Source organism: Ranitomeya variabilis, chromosome 1 (genome assembly GCF_051348905.1).
Source record: "Ranitomeya variabilis isolate aRanVar5 chromosome 1, aRanVar5.hap1, whole genome shotgun sequence".
Taxonomy (NCBI): Eukaryota; Metazoa; Chordata; class Amphibia; order Anura; family Dendrobatidae; genus Ranitomeya; species Ranitomeya variabilis.
This window is the reverse complement of record NC_135232.1, coordinates 1,100,158,924-1,100,180,214: the sequence shown is the minus strand read 5'-3', so window position 1 is coordinate 1,100,180,214 and position 21,291 is coordinate 1,100,158,924. Positions and strand designations below refer to the sequence as shown.

The 21,291-nt window shown below is 43.7% G+C and overlaps 1 protein-coding gene across 3 annotated transcripts in view; it reads right to left on the bottom strand.

Annotated features, from left to right (window-relative positions):
* The window catches only part of ABLIM2 (actin binding LIM protein family member 2), a 200,883-nt gene that overhangs the window by 62,652 nt on the left and 116,940 nt on the right, over window positions 1–21,291 (bottom strand). For all 3 annotated transcript variants that reach the window (XR_013220102.1, XR_013220101.1, XM_077280086.1), the window contains exons 7-10: window positions 15,331–15,418; window positions 12,440–12,498; window positions 10,256–10,333; window positions 6,525–6,671 (exon numbers count right to left, since the gene is read on the bottom strand). Coding sequence is in view for 1 of the 3 variants with exons in the window: in XM_077280086.1 (XP_077136201.1) it covers window positions 6,525–6,671; window positions 10,256–10,333; window positions 12,440–12,498; window positions 15,331–15,418 (372 nt within the window). In the remaining 2 variants the exon portion in view is untranslated. The remainder of the gene's footprint in view (window positions 1–6,524; window positions 6,672–10,255; window positions 10,334–12,439; window positions 12,499–15,330; window positions 15,419–21,291) is intronic.

Below are 21,291 nucleotides of genomic sequence, written 5' to 3'. Positions count from 1 at the left end.
AGGCAAATGGAGTTCAAAATATAAAACTTTAGACTCCTTTGACCTCTTTTCTGGCAGTGTCTGGAAAGAGTCTCTAATGGACAACACTTTAGAGCCTTGATAAAACAGCCCGAAAAGGAGGTCAACAGGACGGAGACCAATGATTCATGTTGTGGACTTAGTTTGCCTAACTGAAGTCAATGGCTCAATTGGGGGCACATCTAAATTACGTTTTTCCCTAAGGAATAATGAACGGGCAGAGAAACTGAATGTGGAAACTTGCAGGTAAAGGGAGACACTCCTCGGTCAGTCACCTATACACGCTTACAGATCTCTCCTTTTCGCAAACCATACACATGAAAAAAACAAATATGATAGTTAAGTAATGAGATGTATGAAAAATGACAAAAAAAAATTATATTTTTCAAAATATAAACCATAGCCAAGGCCGATTACCTCTGTATGTGTAGGGGAGAAGGGGAGAGCAACTGAGGTGACTGCAAATAGCACCAAAAATAGGAAATTAGTGAGCGGATCCATGCAAGTGACTAATGGAAGAGGATTATCATCCATGTATTGCAGAGCATTCACAGGCAGTAATCAGTGCATAGCCCGTCCATCTATAGAAAGCAGTCAGTCCGATAAAGTCTTATTTCCCAAGAAGACTAGAAGGAACAGGGAGATAAAGCTTCTTACAGCAGTGCGCATGCGCCGGCGCTCTTTAGCCCTTTTCCAGCGCATGCGCACTGTAGTGTTTTACTCTGCTGTCAGCAGGGCAGAGAGAAGTGCGCCTGCGAGGAAGTGAGAAGGGGACCACTATGTGGATGACATAGGACACGTCATCCACACAAAGCACAGAAGGAGGACGGCATCGCAAGAAGAAAGGAGGCACCGAACTAAGACCAGCGACGCCCAACAGACCGGACCGCCCCGTAGGTTATGTCGGAAAAAACTGGTGACCGGTTCCCTTTACCATATCAGTTGGCCCAGTCCTTAAAAACACCCCCATTTACTGTAAATTGCACAGCTAAGGGCTCATTCACACATCTGATTTTTACACATACTGATAATTCTGATCAGAGTTTGGCCCAAGTATCATCAGCTTTTCTCGTAGTGGGAGAAATAAAAGAAAACCTTTCTCCACCTTCTCCTTCCTGACAGTACGTGAAAATTAGACTGCACTCGGATGTCATCTGAGATCAGTCCAATTTCTTCATGGCCCCATTGACCTGCATTGTTGATTTTGTATTCGACCCTTGGATGAGTTACGTGACGCTCAATTTCTAAGACAAGAGTGAAACTTGTGGCCAATCCACAGAAAAATCTGCTGCAAAACATAGATGTGGATTTTTTGATTTTGGCGACAGAAAAAAGATTGTCGAAATCTTGTTAAAGAAGTATCAGAAGCAGCGACACTCTTGTCCATGAGCTCAATGTAGTATTGCAGTTCATCTCTATTCCAGCAAATAGGGCTGAGCCGCAGGACTTTAATGGGGCACATCATGATATGGGTATGGAATTTTTAGGGGGTTTTTTTACCGTAGGACTTAAAAAAAAAAAAAAGTGTTGGAAAATAAACATTAATCGCACCAAAAGAATTTTGTAGAAATGCTTTAAAATATGCATCAGATTAGTGCCACTTTTTTAACAAGCATTTCAACAGGCTGTGTGATGACCCATCGTGTCTCTCCGGACAAAACTGCATTGCCCATTAAATTATTCTTAATTCTTGAGCATCTTTTCTTAAAAGTTCTCATTCCTCTGTTATTCCTCCTGGAAATCCAAGAATAAAGTGGCAAAATTGGGACAGACATGCTATCACGCACCTCGCCCGCCTGTAGAAGTGAATGAACACACCAGCTTACAGGTAACTCCAAAGTGTTGCGGCAAAGTCTTGCACTTTCCGGTAAACACAGTTGGGCGTAGCTGAGCGGCGGCACCGTAGGACGCCAGCCTCAATATTCCCCTTGTATTCAGGGTGTGTGTCAGAGGAGGTACAGACAAACTCTACTCACAAGGGGAATAGTAACACCCAATAGTAAGTTTTTTTTAAACCTATCCAAGAGGAATAACAGAGGAACGGCACAATGGAGAGTTCTAAGAACGCCAGAATTGGTATTTTATGGCAAATATAAGAATTTACTAACACAGACGCATCAGGAGAGATGATTGACTGCTCTGAAAAATATGTACAGTGCCTTGAAACCAGGGCTGTGGAGTCTGAGTCGGAGTCCTGAGTCGGAGCCCATTTTGGTGGAGTCGGTGTCATGGAAATTGAGGAGTCAGGAGTTTTGGCTTACCGACTTCACAGCCCTGACAGGGCTGTGGAGTCGGAGCCCATTTTGGTGGAGTCGGAGTCATGGAAATTGAGGAGTCAGATGTTTGGCTTACCGACTTCACAGCCCTGACAGGGCTGTGGAGTCGGAGTCATGGAGTCGAAGCCCATTTTGGTGGAGTTGGAGTCGGTGTCATGGAAATTGAGGAGTCGGAGTTGGAGGTTTGGCTTACCGACTCGACAGCCCTGCTTGAAACACTAATCATACCCCGTGAAATTTTCCATTTTTTCACGTTACACTCACAAACATAAATATATTTTATTTGGATTTTATGTTACATACCAACACAAAGTATGAATTATTTGGAAAATGTAAAGGAAATGATACATGGTTTTCTAATTATTTTAAAAATATGAATCTATGAATCGTGACGTGCATTTGATTTCAGCCCCCTGTAGTCTGATACCCCTAAATAAAATCCTGATTGACCAATTGCTTCCAGAAATCAGATAATTAGTAAATTGAGTCCCCCGTGTGTAATTTATTCTCAGTATAACTACAGCTGTTCTGTGAAGGTCTCAGAGGTTTGTGTGAGAACATCAGGGATCAAACAGCATCATGAAAACCAAGGAGCACACCAGACAGGTCGGGGATAACGTTGTGGAGAAGAGTACAGCAGGGTTAAGTTATAAAAATTAGTCCAAGCTTTGAACATCTTACAGATCGCTGTTCAATCCATCATCCAAAAATGGAAGGAGTATGCAAACCAATCAAGATATGGCCGTCCACCTAATCTGACATCTCAAGCAACGAGACCATTAAGTAGAGAAGCTTCCAAGCGGTCCATGGTCACTGTGGAGGAGCTGCAGAGATCACCAGCTCAGGAGGGAAAATCTGTCCACAGGACAACTATCAGTCGTATACTCCACAATCCGGCCTTTATGGAAGAGTGGCAAGAAAAAAGCCATTTTTGAAAGCCACAAGAAGTCCTGTTTGCAGTTTGCAAAAAGCCATGTAGGGGACAGTTAAAAAATACTTGCTGCTTTGTGTTGGTATATCACATGAAATCTCAATAAAAAACATTTACATTTGTGGGTGTAACATACAGAAAAGTTTGTGAGGTATGAATAGTTTTCCAAGGCAGATGCTAGATTTTAATTTTTCAAAGTTGCAATCTGAATAGATTCTCTACATATTGTATCTGCCAAATTGTATACAAAAGTTTACAAAACATTTGTTTTATTGCATTTACCTATAAAGAAAACCTAAATGAAACAATCAAATAAAAGAATAAAATGCTGTAAATATAAAACGATGTTAAAGGATGCATGATTTTATTATTATTTTAGGTGTCACTTGTAGAATGTATAACAATGGAAGATAAACCTTGAGATATCATGTTTTGAGTGGGGTGAGATGTGCTCGGCAGATAATACTTCAGACTCCAGCTCCGGGACATTTGTGCCGATGTCCGTTTGTTGATTATTGCATTTGGCTGCCTATTATCTGGATATCACACAGCGCCAGGTTTGGTTCTTTGTGTGTTTAATGGTACATAAATATTTGTGCAAAAACATTGATCTTGTAAATGTTGCTGAGAAGACGTCTTCCTGGCCTGAGTGCCCAGAAATACATAAATCACGGCTGTCACAACTGTGGATACTGATTTAGGGAATCTCAATGGCAAAAAATATCATCGCAATGTGTGGGATTAAAGGGGTTGTTTAGTTTAAAAAGTTAAAAAAAATATTATCCTCATCTAAATATGTATAATTTACTAATACACTTTTATTTCCCATGCTTAAAGGGAGCTTAAAGGGATCCTGTCGGCATGTATTTACATATGGAAGTAGAGGTATGGCTGTAAAGGCACTTGACCACCAATAAAAAAGGGACCTTTCTTGTAAAGATCTGATGTGCCGGTTATGAGAACTTTAGAGTTCAAGCCAATTGCAAACCAGCCTGGAAATTCACCGGAGTTGTGTCATTGCACCTGGAAGAAGCAATCTAAGTGCTTTGACACGCCCCTAGTGCACTTCCAGGCTGATCTACACATGGCTTTGACTCTAAAGTTTTCATGACCGGCTTATCGGATCTCTACAAAAAAGGTATCATTTTTATTAAGGGATAAGCACCTAAACATATAACAATGAATATCAGCTTAAGTCCCGGGTCTCAGCAGCTCCTCTTTCATTTTGAGTACTAAGTATCAGCACATCATCCATGGCATGTAAGAGTCATCTCAATAAATAAGCCATCCCTCTTCTCTTTCATGGCAGACGTTGAGGAGATGGGGTGACTCAGCTATTGACATTATCGGTCGACCAGCCTCTTCCCACAAAGCAATGGCCATGTGTGGAAACAAGAAGCACTCCCCTGTGTAGACCACAAACCAGAACCAGAAGTGGGTCCAGACTGAGGAACAACACCTTGCCTCCTCTTGGTGCTAATTCAAAGAGGGCAAAACCAGGAGAAAAAGCCAGAGGTTTGGAAGGTGCTCAAGAGTTTTGCAAGTTTGAACTTAGACTGTAAAATGGCCCAAAAAACAAAATAAGTAAACTTAGAGATAAAGTGGATGCAAATCTGCTGTCACGCTAGGACTGGCGAATAAACTGGGACCAGGGGCACCTTTCCTGGCCCTAACACTAGGTGGCGCCCTAGCTCACCCTGTTCCCTGTAATACCTCAGATGGCGAGGATGCCGGGGCCTCCTCCCTTGCCCTGTCTCCTAGCTACAGTCCTGCATCTGTCCCCTTCCCCCACCCGGGGAAGAGAGGCGCTACCATGTACCGCAGTACACCAACCCGACAGACAGGGGAACAAAGACAAGGGTAAAAGAAAACTCCACTCACACAAATATACTCTCACAAATAACAGAGGTATTCACCAGGGGGTGAAGGACGGGGGAAGAAAATAAGACAGGTAAGGATGAGGAATTTCCAAGCGAACAAACAAGCAACAGTCGCACAATCAACTTCTCCAGTTCGCCAGACACCAGCTTCTCACTCTCCAGGTCTATCTAGCAAGTGCTAACTCAGACAAGGATCTGGCCGGAAGGCCTAGCTTTTATAGGAGAGAGGAGTGGCTGACCGAGCACAGCTGAAAGCAGGGATTTCCTTATGGCCGATTAACCCCTGTCCTGCTGAAAGAAAAATCACATTTAATACACTGAAGAAGTGCTTCTTCTCAGCGGCGAAGCAGGAGCTGTCAGACGCTGCGGTCTTCCGGCTCTGCTCTGTCGCGGTAACCCTGTGACATCTGCCCTGGCGAAGATCCAATATATGATGAGAGACCAAAAATAGTATGGAGGCTGGTTTTATTTGTCAACGCGTTTCGAGGTAATCGTACCTCTTCATCAGGACAAACCACAATGATCGTGTCTCTCATCGTATATTGGATCTTTGGCAGCGCGGATTTACATCCACTTTAGTTATTCATATCCAGTTTTCCCTTTTCCCTTGTAAACCCGATAAGACCCTATTGCGCTTATTGTCGTTCGAGCTTTTATTTTATTTCAACAAAATAAGTAAAACTCACCTTGCCGCTCCCATGCTGACACTTCCCTAATCCCTCGATGGTCTCTTTTTACCAAGCTCCAGCAATAACATGGCCTATCAATATCTGACTGCCAGTGCCAATCACTGGTTGTAGTAAAGATGTTGCAACATGGCTGTAGCCACCAAAGCAGCGGTCAAGTGTTTAATCGCAGATGAACAGAGAGTGACAGAGGACCAGAAAAGCTCTAGCTTAGGAGCGGCAGGGTTTAGTAAGGTGAGTCATACTCCTTTTGTTATTTTAGACCTTTATAAACGGTTTGGTAAAAAAAGATAATGGAAATTATGGGGCTCTACAACTCCTTTAAAGAGAATGTGTCACACGATTTAACCTGGTAAAGATATGGCCATACTGATTTATTGTCTACCTGCCGTGGACCCTCGGCATTTATATGAGCTTCCTTTTTTAAATTTTGCGCTATCGTTTTCAAGCAAAATGTCACCGGAAGGCGGCGCCTGCTTAGATTAACCTCCGGCGGTTTCCAGCAAAATGGCGCTGGTGGCTGCGCATGTTCAGATTGGGATCTCGGCTCAATGACTACAGAGGCATGTCAACCTGAAGTCTGGTATGGAATGAAGTCATGTTCCTCTTCATCCTTGGCATAAAGAATTACTCTAGTAGTGGGGTTAAGTTTTAGGGGAATATTTAAGGAAAGTGGTGGGGTTCCCCAGAGTTACATTTTGACAACATTGCGTAAATAAACCATTTCCAGTACCTCCCCATAACTATGCCTGTCGTCTGTGGAGTAACTGATGTATGGAGAATAGGAGATCATGTCAGGACGGTCAATATTATAGATGGCTTTATCTTTAGGAAGAGCCGCCAAATCCTTGTAGTCAATTATCTCATCTCCAAGTTTTGCCTAAGAAAGAAAGGAAAGAAAGAGATGAAAGACAGGCGAGAATGGAAAACAGTGCAGGTAAAAACCGTGAAACAAAGGCAAGGTGATAACTTAAAGGGAATATAGATCAGTAGGGCTAGAGGACATAAACTATAGAGGTGGCCCGAGAAGTAGAATACTCAGTAACAATCCATCCAAATCACGAGTTCCCGAAAACACCTCTGGAATTGACTCTTTCATGACTAATGGACATTGTTTCCATCAATTTGAATAATACACAATAAATTGCACTGCAATGGTAAAAACATTCGGCACACCCTTTGGAATAAATACCTGCAACCAATCGTTTCCTATAACCATCAATAAGCTTCTTACACCTCTCAACTGGAATTTTGGACCACTCCCAACAGCAATTTTAAGATGTCTCCACAGGTGTTCAATGGGATTTAGAACTGGACTCATTACTGGCCACTTCAGAACTCTCCAGTGCTTCATTTCCATCCACTTCTGGGTGCTTCTTGAAGTATGTTTGGGGTAATTGTTTTGCTGGAAGACCCATGACCTAGGACGCTAACCCAGCTGTCTGACACTGGGCACTTCATTGCACCCAAAATTTGTTGGTAAACTTCAAATTTCCTGATGCCTTGCACACAGTCAAGGCACCCAGTGCCAAAGGCAGCAAAAGAACTCCAAAATATATTTGGCCCTCCACCATATTTGACTGTAGGTACTATGTTCTTTTCTTTGTAAGCCTCATTCCATTTTAGGTTAATAGTAGAATGATGTGCTTTACCAGAAACCTGTATCTAGTTCTCATCTGTCGACAATACAATTTATCAGAAGGATTTTGGCTTACTCATGTACATTTTGACAAAATGCAGTCTAGCTTTTTTATGTCTCTGTGTCAGTAGTGGGGTTCTCCTGGGTCTCCTGTCATGGCGTTTATTTCAAATATTGACGGATAGTTCACGCTGACACTGATGCCCCCTGAACCTACAGGACAGCTTGAATTTCTTTGGAATTTGATTGATATCTACCATCCAGACTATCCTGCGTTGCAACCTTTCATCAATTTTTCTCTGTTGTCCATGTCCAGGGAGATTAGCTACAGTGCAGTGGGTTGTACACTTCTTTATTTTGCACACTGTGGACAAAGGAACATCAAGATCTCCGGAGATGGACTTGTAACCTTGAGATTGTTGATACTGTTCAACATTTTTGGTTCTCAAGTCCTCAGACAGTTCTCTTTTCATCTTTCTGCTCTCCATGCTTAGTGTGGCACACTCAGACACACAATGCAAAGACTGAGTCAACATCTCCCCTTTTTATCTGGTTTCAGGTGTGATTTTCATATTGCCCGCCCCTGTTACTTACTTGCCACGGGTGAGTTTGAACAAGCATCACATGCTTGAAACAAAGTTATTTACTCACAATTTTGGAAAGGTGCCAACAATTTTGGCAGGACCATTTCTCGGGTTTTGTTGAAATGATGTCCAGTTTGCCTTTTTTCTCAGTTTTTTGTGCTGTTCCAATACACACAAAGGAAATAAACATGTGTATAAGAAAAGTTTTGAAATTACAATAATTTTCTAGGAGAAATACTTCTTTTTCTGGAACAATTTCAAGGGTGCCAACTCTTTTGGCCATTACTGTATACATATGTTTACTCGAGAAATTAAGTGCCAATAACTTTTGGATGTAGTAGAAAATATTGAACAAGCAGGAGGCAAAATCAACATGAGACATAATTTAAGCAATTTTTTAATCTTTTTTTATGGACACAGAAATTTGGTATTTTATTTATTACATTGATTTATCTCCTGCACTCCTGGCCAAATTTTCATTCTTGCGCTTTCTTCTCTCCTTTAAAAAAGAAAAAGTTATGGCTCTTCAAAGTGAACATAGCCATATGATCGCTTTTTCTATTTTTTTTTGCAGGACAAGTTGGAGTTCTGAAGGACTCCATTCGTTTTATCATTAAAGGTACTGAGAAAGTATATAAAAAAATCAACTGGAATAAAAGGTGAAAAAATACGGAATATGTTTATTTTTTAATTTCTTTATATTTTAATGGCGGAAAAGGCGGGGGGGATTTTGTACTTTTTTTAAACTTTAAAAAACTTTTTTTTTTCTACATAAATTTTTAGATTCCTTAGGGAACTTGAACTTGTGATCATCTGATCTCGTGTGCTAAGCACTGCGATACATGTAGTATATGCAGTATACAGTTTAAATCATGATCTCCTATGAAGCTCAGCCTGTGGATAGGGTCCATAGAAAGTACCAATATGGCAGCCACAGGGGCCTTCAGCAGGCCTCTGACAGCCATTATAACACATCGATACCTTGCGTGGTCACAGCATGAGGGGCCGATGTGAAATTGTTTGCTCACCAGTGAGCGTTTCATTCAAATTCTGCAGTCAGAGATTGACAGCGTCAAGTAAATGGTTAACAGCAGTGATCAGAGCTCAGGTTAACCAGTTTTCAATTTTCCTTTTCAAATTGTCAGTTTTCCCTGAGCTTAGCTCCAGATTGGGCAGAGACTAACTGTTATGATGTCTCCCAAACATTGTACACTTAGAGAGGGGTGAATCCTGCTCCCCTACTCCTAAGCTGTAGCAGCAGTATGGAGAACATTATACTGAGTACTGAGCAGTGTAACTGTGAGGACAGTCGTGGGGTGACATAACACACTTTTTAGCAGCACCATCTCTTTGTCTTTCTATCTAGCGCCACCTCTTTTTCCTCTGTTCTCTATAGACATCTATGTGCAGCAGCTGTAATCTGATCCCTCAGTGACTTCATAATTTGTTTTCACTGAAGATGAATTTGGGAAGAGAATTCAGAGTAAACGATCAGTACTGGAGGAAAAGATAAGTCTAATAACTGGAGAAAGGGGCATTTTTTTCTAATAGTTTATTGAGTCTTTTCTTGTACTATTGATGTATAAAAAAAAAGAGGCTAAATTCTTAAAGAAAGAGACTAAATGCAATGTTCTTTCAAGTACACTGCACACATTGACAAGAGGAGAGCCCGCTTGTCTATTCATTAGGAGCAGCAATGGAGGATATTATGAAAGTATTGAGCAGTGTAACTGTGCGCACAGCTCTAGGGTGACTTTTTAGCAGCACCATCTCTGTATATCTCTCTCTAGCTCCTCCATCTCTATAGAAATGTATGAGGAGCAGCTCTGATCTGATCCCTCAGTGATTTGATAATCTGCTTTCACTGAAGATGGCTTTGGGCAGTGAGTTCAGGGTAAATGATCAGTGAGGGAGGCAGGGATGGTGAGTATTCTGATAACTGAAGAAAGAGGCATGCCTTTCAAATAATGTATTGAATCTTTGCTTGTTTATGAAACGTTCCACCTGTATGACAAGTCAAGGCGGTCATACACGTGTAGCCTAGATCATTATGCACCCTTTACAGTCTGAGCAAATTCTGTGTCCATATGGAGTTCTGCTCACCAATTGCCTGCAGGATTTTATATGTGCTAATTGTCATAATATAGTCAACCTAAGATGCCATAAAGTGAGAACACACTGCTGAAAAATCTTACTGTGGAGTCACATAAATCAATTACAAGGTCATCAATAAAAACTCACATAAATGACTCTACTGGGAGATCCAGACGTGTTTGAGGTTGGAACTGATATGATGCTTTCTGAGGACGTTCTTGTTTCCTAGATTACGAAGAACATATAAAATTACCAAAAATCATCTGGCATAAATGCTTTGAAAAAAATAGAATGTTCAGATCAAATGGAAGTGGAGGAAGAACCAGACATGTAACTACTACAGATGTCACCACACTTACCTTTTGCCAATTTTGTTAAAGACTCTAATTTCTCATGATACAACAGACTGCAACTCACATCACAACCACTAGGTGGCCACATGTAGACACATACAGCATAAACATCTCCCTGCAGAGTATCACAAAATATATATTTTTTTATCATCTTGTGCCTTTCATTTCGAGCCAAGGGAAAAGGTAAGGATGGGCACATCTTTATACACTGCTCCAAAAAATAAAGGGAACACTTAAACAACAGAATTTAACTCCAAGTAAATCAAACTTCTGTGAAATCAAACTGTCCACTTAGGAAGCAACACTGATTGACAATCAATTTCACATGCTGTTGTGCAAATGGAATAGACAACAGATGGAAATTATTGGCAATTATCAAGACACACTCTATAAAGGAGTGGTTCTGCAGGTGGGGACCACAGACCACATCTCCGTACCAATGCTTTCTGGCTGATGTTTTCGTCACTTTTGAATGTTGGTTGTGCTTTCATACTCGTGGTAGCATGAGACGGACTCTACAACCCACACAAGTGGCTCAGGTAGTGCAGCTCATCCAGGATGGCACATCAATGCGAGCTGTGGCAAGAAAGTTTGCCGTGTCTGTCAGCGTAGTGTCCAGAGACTGGAGGCGCTACCAGGAGACAGGCCAGTACTCCAGGAGACGTGGAGGGGCCCGTAGGAGGGCAACAACCCAGCAGCAGGACCGCTACCTCGGCCTTTGTGCAAGGAAGAACAGGAGGAGCACTGCCAAAGCCCTACAAAATGACCTCCAGCAGGCCACAAATGTGCATGTGTCTGCACAAATGGTTAGAAACCGACTCCATGAGGATGGTCTGAAGGCCCGACGTCCACAGATGGGGGTTGTACTCACAGCCCAACATCGTGCAGGATGCTTGGCATTTGCCACAGAACACCAGGATTGGCAAATTCGCCACTGGCGCCCTGTGCTCTTCACAGATGAAAGCAGGTTCACACTGAGCATGTGACAGCCACGACAGTCTGGAGACGCCATGGAGAGCGATCTGCTGCCTGCAACACCGTTCAGCATAATTGGTTTGGCAGTGGGTCAGTAATGGTGTTGGGTGGCAATTCTTTGGAAGGCTGCACAGCCCTCCATGTGCTCTCCAGAGGTAGCCTGACTGCCATTAGGTACCGAGATGAGATCCTCAAACTCCTTGTGAGACCATATGCTGGTGCGGTTGGCCCTGGGTTCCTCCTAATGCAGGACAATGCCAGACCTCATGTGGCTGGAGTGTGTCAGCAGTTCCTGCAAGATAAAGGCATTGAAGCTATGGACTGGCCCGCCCGTTCCCCAGACCTGAATCTGATTGAACACATCTGGGACATCATGTCTCGCACCATCCACCAACGTCACGTTGCACCACAGACTGTCCAGGAGTTGGTGGATACTTTAGTCCAAGTCTGGGAGGAGATCCCTCAGGAGACCATCCGCCGCCTCATCAGGAGCATGCCCAGGCATTGTAGGGAGGTCATACAGGCACGTGGAGGCCACACACACTACTGAGCATCGTTTCCTTGTCTTAAGGCATTTCAGTTGAAGTTGGATCAGCCTGTAACTTCATTTTCCACTTTGATTTTGAGCATCATTCCAACTTCAGACCTCCGTGGGATATTAGTTGTGATTTACGTTGATCATTTTTAGGTTTTATTGTTCTCAACACATTCCACTATGTAATGAATAAAGATTTACAACTGGAATATTTCATTCAGAGATATCTAGGATGTGGGATTTTAGCGTTCCCTTTATTTTTTTGAGCAGTAAATAAAGATAGTTTTGCGCTTGGCACACTATTTAAGGACAGGACATCAGTATATGTATTAATTTGGGAAATCCCTCCCGCTGTTGTCATATATTTGTGGGTTTATCATTTCCTTTCCTGCATTTATTTTGGATCCTGCAGATATTATAAGGGCGTCTGTTTCTTATACATTATCATATTAAGAAATAATCATTTACCTTGTTTCTTTCTTCTGTTTTGGCTGCTTGTCTGCAAATTGGATGCCATATTGAGTTCCCTATGGAAAAAGAAAACATCCATAATTAGATCAGAATATTTAATTGCCAGTGATAGAGAACATACTCATTGACGGCAAGAGGACACCTCAGAAAAGAGAAACTGAAAACGCAAAACAGGAGATTTATTAAGACTTGTATTTTATAATTTTTTTTTTGCTTAAATGTATGCACTTTGGTCTAAAAGTCATTTTTTTAATTGAGTTTCATTAAAAATGTTGCACAATTTGACTTTTACAGGCTTTTTGTTTCTCTGCACACTCAACTTCAATGTGATCTGCGGTCATAAATTAGCTGTCAGAACGAGCTCACTGGCGGAATCTCAGTTAACTCATTCTGTATCCAGCAATAAAAAGTGCAACACAGAGGCTATAGAAGGCAAAGTATTAAATAAAAACCAAATACAAAAATGATTTTTGGTCCAAAATACATGAAATTAATAAAAAAAAACCTGACCAAATGGTTGATAACCCGAACAGAGTGAGATGTGCAAAAATATTTCTCTTAATACATTTTCCAGACTATAAAAAAAGAAAAAAAATGAAGTCTACGCCTGTTGTGGGCCAGTGTAGATTTGCACTACAATTTGCACCATTTTACTTTTTTTTAAACTTTCCAGCCCTGTAAGTTAACCCTGCTGTCTGCATGTAGGAAAAAATGATAAGAAGAGAGAAAAGTCTTTAATTTAGCCAAATATGGCACAGAAAAAAATCTAATATTCACCATGTAGCCTACACGTGTCTATGACCAGCCTGATATATCATTTTTTCTTGATTGTTCATATATAAAATGGCTATTGTAGGAAAAATGTCAAAGTTCAATGTCCGGCCATTATTATTATTATCACGTCAGCAACACATAAAATAAGACCGGGTGTTGTAATTCAGGGATATGTCTGGTTGTCTCTAAATATAACATCCGTCTTTGACAATGGCACCGGCTATATATAGTTCTGCCACTATTTATAGTCAGTAAGTAACGGAGTCGACTCCAGGGTATTGTTTAACCCCATTACTGTTCCACCTTTCCTAAAGGTTGTGCTCACTTTTACATTACTTGTCGCCCATAGCTATAAAGCAAACAAGTTTACCACTTTGTATTGTGTACTCGTTACTTATTTTACCTCCATCCATGTTCTCTTTTGCTACTGGGAGTATTTGCTGCCGATGCACAGACTCCTGTGGTTTTCTAGCCCAGTCTATTTAGACTGCAACCACACTCTCCACTTATTTTATTAGCAGAAGTTTTACTTAAATTTGTCACATTCATAAAAAATTTGGTAGCAGTGGCCAGCTGTCACGACTCTGTTGTCGGGTGTCTCGGAATCATGGGCTCCTTTCCTGTCCCTAATGCTAGGGACGCCCTAGCTCGCCGTTTTCCCCAGATTACTTCTGATGGTGAAGATGCTGGGGCCACATACCTTGCCTTAGCTCCTGAATCCGCCCTCAGTCTGTACCCTTCCCCCAACCAGGGAAGAGGGGAGTAGTAGTATACCGTTATACACCAACCAGACTAACAAGGTAAAATGAACAGGGATAACAAAAAATACCAAACATACAAATACACTCATACAAACAAAAGAAATGCATCGGGGAGTGGAAGATGGGGTTAAACCAAAGTGGGAGAAGAAAAGGCAATTATCACATACTCAAACCCTAGCAACAGTCACAGATAAATCCACCAAATTCCTTCTCCAATACCAACCACCAACAACCACCAGAGCCATGTAGCATACGCTACTCTGACAATGAGAGCTTGCCAGGGCCCAGATTATATAGGAGATGGGAGTGGCTAACAGTGAACAGCTGAGAGCCTTAATGCAGGAAAGCTTCCAGCTCTCAAGTGAGCAGATTAACCCCTGCACTGCTAAAAGAAACCTGCACCATTTAATATGATGGTGAAATGCTTCTAATCAGTGCAGGAGTAGGAGAAATCAGACGCTGCGGTCTTCTAACTCCTCTCTGTTGAGGTAAACCCATGAAACCAGCCCTTTAGTGTGTTATTTTCCTAGACAGGAGATGTCAGGTAAAGAAGGATAAGGCTAATCCATGTCAATATGCCTGATCGTTTGTTCTCAAGGGAAATACACCACATTCAGAGTTATCCGAAAGCAACTTACTCCCCTCTACCTACTGATAACCCACAAGCTCGCCTTATGGACAGGAATTATATGGATCCTGCAGATGTCACACAGCAGCATGCAGTGACTGAGGAGAACCATCTCAACAGCATCACGAAAAAGGAGGTAGCAAAGTACCAAGACAACCCAGAGTGGGTGGGAAGAAGGGGCTGCCTCAAACTGGCCACACACTTTAGGCAGTAGGTGTCTGAATATTCCATCGGCCAAGACCTACAGTATTCCTTCTATCACAGCCGAGCAACCATGTCTGTAATAATGCGGAGAGGACATCTTCGATGATGTAGGAACAAAGAAGAGAACATGTCAGATCCTTCTTTTCCCCCATATGAGCCAATGGAAAAGAGTTCTGAGATCCCCAAACTTTAATAGTGAGTTACACAGGCAGATTCACACTGAATGATATGTAGTAGATGGGCTGCCATTGCTCTCGGCAGCACATGTTTACACAGGATGATGTACTAGCGACAAAGGTGCAAACCAAAAGATAATTTCAGCCAATGTTTTGCTTGTTCGTCGGGTGATTGCCAGTATGTTGAGACTGCACAATTATCGTGAAATGAGCTTTCCTAGGAACACTCGTCCATGGTAATTGTGCAGTGTAAAAGCACCTTAATACCGTCCTGTAGGACCCTTCCTGAAGTCTGTACACTATGACATGAAACATCATGGTGGTATAGGATAACAGAAAGCTCACCTTGCAGGTACATCTCCTCCCCCTCGGCAAACATCTGGTTGCAACGGACACAGCGCGCACATGTGGGATGATAATGTTTCTCCCCGGCCTACAAATAAGGAATAAGATTTCTTACAATGGGTTTCTCTCCACAACTCAATTCACCATATTTTTGATATAGACCATCTGGATGTGCCAGAAGATTACTAGAAAAGATTTATTCTAGACTTAAAGGGAATCTGTCAGCAGGTGTTTGCTATGTAATCTAAGGGCAGTATGATGTAGGGGCTGAGACACTGATTTCAACGATATGTCACTTACTAGGTTGTGTGCTGTGGTTTCAATATGAGAAGAGTTTTTTCACTGTCAGACTAGTTGCCCGCGTGCCTCCTAGTCCAACCACGCCCCTAGTACTGATTAGCAGCTGTCACATAAAGTGGTGTGGGCGGGGTTAGCTTTCTGAGCTCGGCTACATGCTACACCCGAAAACTCTGATTGTGTCACAACCGCTGCACCCAGTAAACTAAGTGATACATCGCTGGAACCGGGGTCTCTTTTACTATATTATGCTGCTCTCAGAAGAAGTTGCAAAAACCTGTTGACAGATTCTCTTTAAGAGTCAAATATGTTAATTCTTGGCTTAAATGGGTATTTGTCCTTAGTATGACAACACTGAATGTTGTTTACGGTCTATATATCAGTCTACCATAGCAAAATGGAAGAAAGGGGTTTTCTGGGACTTTGATATCAGATTAGTAAGAGTTTGAATACCGCCAAGCACTTTGATTGGATGATGGAAGGGGACCCAGCTCAATACATTGTGTAGTGGCCGTAAAGGGTACTGCAAGCTCTCCTACATAACAAGTGCATAGTAGAGACTTGCAGTACCAGTTCCACTTTGCTGTAACCCCCTTAATCAGATAATTAGTGGGATTCCTATTAACATAGATTTACATTGTTTTCCATTTTTTAGCACTTTTGCATAAAGCAATAAACATAAACAAAAAAAAAAAATCTGTATTGGCTGTATTGCCAGTCGTCACCGATTCATCTGCCAACAGGCTGCACAGAGAGAAGATCCTGTCATTTACCACAGTCACCACATCTTACAAACAAATTCATTAATAACTAATCCTTCGCATGCTCTGCGGTGCAGATGGGCCATGGTTTGTAACTCTCCATGTGACAGGGAGTAATGTGAAATAAAGGATTTCTTTTTACTACGTGTCACTTCCCGCCATGTCTTGGGGGTGACACGTGGCATGGAGATGTTTTTTAAAATACAATGGAACCTAAGTTACAAATTTTTGGCTGCAGAATTTATATAGGCACAAAAGGCTGCAAAAAGTCCAAAATAAATCAATAAAATACATTCAAAAAGTAAAAATTTAAAGATGGGGTACCCTCTACAGAACTCGTACATTCACCCATAGTGAGTAAATATGCCAAATTTATGATATTCCTAGGCTTCATATGTTGAAACTGCCACAGATCTTGAGCACTTTGGTCACTCTCTCAAAGGGATCGCGCACACGACCGATTACATCGGATGAGCGCTATTTGTGATTTTCACAGATGGCACTCGTACCCATGATATTCTATGGGGCTGTGCACATGTCCGATTTTTTTGTCAGACCAAGTGGTGCAAGGAAAGAATCGGACACGTGTCGGATTTTGATCTGAGTGTAGGATCAAAATCGGCAATGCAAGTTGTGGCATAGCGACTAGTCATGTGATTGATGGACGGTAGGTATCGCAGAGGTGGGGGGCCCTGTGATGGAAGCCTGGGTATGTTTTGCTCAAGCAGGTCTACTGCTGAGGGATTTGTTTACATTGGGAAGGCTTCCAGGTGATTGGAGAGATGGGTGGGTTCAGTCACCTACAAACCCACCCAAAGAGGCGTGTCTGAACACGTAAGATGGTTTTGTGTGTAAGGACCTGTGGTGATGTCACGCTCACCTGACTAGCCATGTGACAGGTACCTGGGTGTGGTTACACCTATGTAAAGGAGGTGTGTGTAGCACATGGAGTGAGTGTGTGGGTGTGTGTCAGGGTGGACACACTCCCAGGTGTCCTGGCTGGACACTGCAGAGTGACCTGTCGGTTGGACGGTTCCACGTGGGGACAGACGTCCTGAACAACACACAGAGACCATTTAGGCTGGAGAGCCTATGTGCTGGACATAGCAGGACCTGTGTGCCTACAGGTCTGTGAGAGAGCGGAGCTCTACTATGGACATTGGGGAATCACCTGTCTGACGTAAGACTGTTTACCTCTTGTTCCTGTTGCAATGTGGTTTATGGAGCAATAAACCTGTGAACTTTTAAGGAAACGTGTCTCCTGAGTGTCATCCGCCGCACCTAAGCGAGTGTCCCCTAGACCCGTAGCGGGTGAAATGCTACAATTGGTGGAGAATGCGGGCAACGATCCAAGGACCACAGGTTGCAGCGCTGGCTGGTCTGAGCCAGAAGAGTGGACGGTCTTGACAACCGCGAGTAAATACTGACCGGGGTCAGTGAGAACTGCTGTTTATGGGATATCTCTGAGGAGAAGAGGGATCCGGGAACCTGTGTGGCAATGACAGGTGACGGATGGAGATCCGTGGTGTACTGACCAGGGTCAGATTGGAAGGAAAAAGGATACCTCTGAGGAGAAGAGGGATCCGGGAACCTGTGTGGCAATGACAGGGAACGGATGGAGATCCGTGGTGTACTGACCGGGGTCAGATTGGAGAGAGAGACATTGCGTCTGGGCACCTCTGAGGCCGAGGGGTGTCCAGGAACCTGTAAAAGTTGCCAACGGGTAACGGTCTGAAAACCGTGTATTATACTGACCGGGGTCAGTGATAAATTGTGTTTGGGCTGTAAAGCCGGGTGTGTTACGGTCTGAAAACCGTGTATTATACTGACCGGGGTCAGTGAGAGACTGTGTTTTTCTATAAAGCACGTGTGCAGGTGCTTGCTGTGGACCGGCGAGTCCATGTATTTCTTTTCTCTTCTCTGATCAACTTGCTGTGGCTCGGCGGGGCCACGAAGACTGAAGGCGTCTGGCGGTAACTCGGCGGGGTTACGAAGTTTGCTGTGGATCGGCGGGTCCACGAAGGTGACAAGCGGCTTGCTGTGGATCAGCGGGTCCACGAAGTCTGCGGTTGAGCAGTGCAGCGTGGTTGCAGCAAGAGGTTCTGCAGCAGCAGGAGCTGCAGTGGCGGCAGCAGTTGTTTGTGATCGACACCCAGAGGTGTCGGAGATTTGTGTCTGCAGCAGGAGCTGTAGCAGTGCCAGCAGGAGCTGGTGAAGGATTGAAAAAAAAAAAAAAATTGTGTTCCAGGTCGTGCAGACTCTTAAAGGGCCAGTGCCGACCTAAAGAGATATATATTGTGGAACTGTTGGGGCTTGAGAGTACTGTGGGGAAGTCCACGGGGTGTACCCCAGAGTGGGGTGGTGTCCCTAAAGGGGGTGGTGGCCCTAAAGGAGAAAATAGCCCACAAGGGGGTGGTAGCCCTAAAAGGGGCGGAGTCTAAAAAAGGGTGGAGTTCCGCTGAATGGTGGTTTCCAAAAAAAGGGGTGGAGTCCCAAAAGGGGGCGGTAACCCAAAAGGTAGTAGTTGCCCAAAAAAGGGTGGAGTTCCGCCGAATGGTGGTTTCCAAAAAAGGGGCGGAGTCCCAAAAGGGGGGCGGTAACCCAAAAAGTAGTAGTTGCCCAAAAGGGGGTGGAGTCCCGCGGGATGGTGGTTTCCCAAAAGGGGGCGGAGCATCCCAAAAGCGTGACTCAGTCGGACTGTTGTCTCGGGCAAATGAATTATTGTGTGTGAAAGTTAATGCAGAGAATGCACCCCCTATAGTTGACAGTCCTAAGTCAGGCGTGACCAAGGAAAATGGTGGAGGGTCCCAACTTACGGACATGACGTCACCTGATGTGTGCCACAATATGACTGTTAGTGGTGTGATGGATAGAATGTGTGGAGCTGACTGCCGGAAAGAGTGTGACTTTGGGGTTCGCCATTCTATGAGGGGTGACACAGATTATGCGGGTGACTGTGACTCTCAGGAAAAGGGAGTACAGTAAAGAAGAGGCCACCAATGGAATGGGGCCTGAAGTAGAAACCCGGTTAAAGCAAGAGGAGCTTTGGAGATAGGCTGCTGAGTGCCGTGTGAGAGCCTAATAGAAGAAAGTCATTGGAAGGAATGGTCATGCCATGCAAGAGATGGTGGATACGTCTGGAAGCTGGTGATGTTCAGAGGAAGTTGGCTCTGAAAGCTGAACAAAATGGGTGTCTGGTGACAGCTGAAGAGAAGGAGAGTTCCTTGTTCAGATGTATGATAGACGTACCTGAGAGAGGCCTGTGCCAGGGAGTCTATGCATGAAGAGTTCAAGAAGGCTGTGGGGGCATGTAAGGTGAATTGGTCCCCAGAAACTAATCAGTTAGTGATGCTGTCCACAACTGATCTCACAGCTAAGAGGGTAGCTACCCTGAGTGACTTGCGTGGGAGACCCGGTAGCGGACGTGTTGACAAAGAGTCAGTCCAGACAGGTTGTTTGGGTGCAAGGCGAGTGTGACGCCAGGTTGACCATGTTGCCCAAATCCGACTGAGACGAGATGACAAGGGGTCGTCTTTATCAAAGGGTGTGACGGAAATGGTTGACGAATGCCGATGAAAGGGTTCAGTAACAGGCCCTGACTTTGACAGACGGTTTGACTGTAAGGTACGACAGAGAAGGACCTCTGGTCGGGTAATAGAAAGTGCCAAGCCCCACGGCTTTAGGCAGAGGGGGGGAATATGTGGCATAGCGACTGGTCATGTGATTGATGGACGGTATGTATCGCAGAGGTGGGTGGCCCTGTGATGGAAGCCTGGGTATGTTTTGCTCAAGCAGGTCTACTGCTGAGGGATTTGTTTACATTGGGAAGGCTTCCATGTGATTGGAGAGATGGGTGGGTTCAGTCACCTACAAACCCACCCAAAGAGGCGTGTCTGAACACGTAAGATGGTTTTGTGTGTAAGGACCTGTGGTGATGTCACGCTCACCAGACTAGCCATGTGACAGGTACCTGGGTGTGGTTACACCTATGTAAGGATGTGTGTGTAGCACATGGAGTGAGTGTGTGGGTGTGTGTCAGGGTGGACACACTTCCAGGTGTCCTGGCTGGACACTGCAGAGTGGCCTGTCGGTTGGACGGTTCCACGTGGGGACAGACGTCCTGAACAACACACAGAGACCATTTAGGCAGGAGAGCCTACGTGCTGGGCATAGCAGGACCTGTGTGCCTACAGGTCTGTGAGAGAGCGGAGCTCTACTATGGACATTGAGGAATCATCTGTCTGACGTAAGACTGTTTACCTGTTGTTCCTGTTGCAATGTGGTTTATGGAGCAATAAACCTGTGATCTTTTAAGGAAACGTGTCTCCTGAGTGTCATCCGCCGCACCTAAGCGAGTGTCCCCTAGACCCGTAGCGGGTGAAATGCTACAAAGTCTTTGGGTCCGTGGAAAATATTCAGCCACACAAGGGTGGTCTGATTTTCATGGACTGGCAGAATGGAGACGGCGGAGAAAGTTATTTTTTTTTCTTCCACCTCTGGGAAACACTGATGCCACTCTGATTACCGTATTCTGATGAGAATTTGATCAGATGGTTTTTCCCAGATGAAGATGAAAGGGTCATGTGCACCTACCCTTACAGAGTTTTCTTAGGAGATTTTCGGAGTAGATGAACTCTAAAATCCTCTTCAAAACTGCTTCAAAACTCTTGGAAAACTCTTACTATTCATTTTTTTGGGGAAATCCAGTTTTGTGTTAGGCCAGTCTCACACGTCCAGATTTTTCTAGAACGTGAAGAAACGGTCCCGGAGCTATCCGTGTGTCATCCGTGTGTCTCGTCCGTGTGCTGTCCGTGTCCGTGTTTTGAAACAATTTGTTTCAATTTTAACCCTATGACTTTAAAAAAGCACACGGAAGGCACACGGACGGCATCCATGTGCGGTA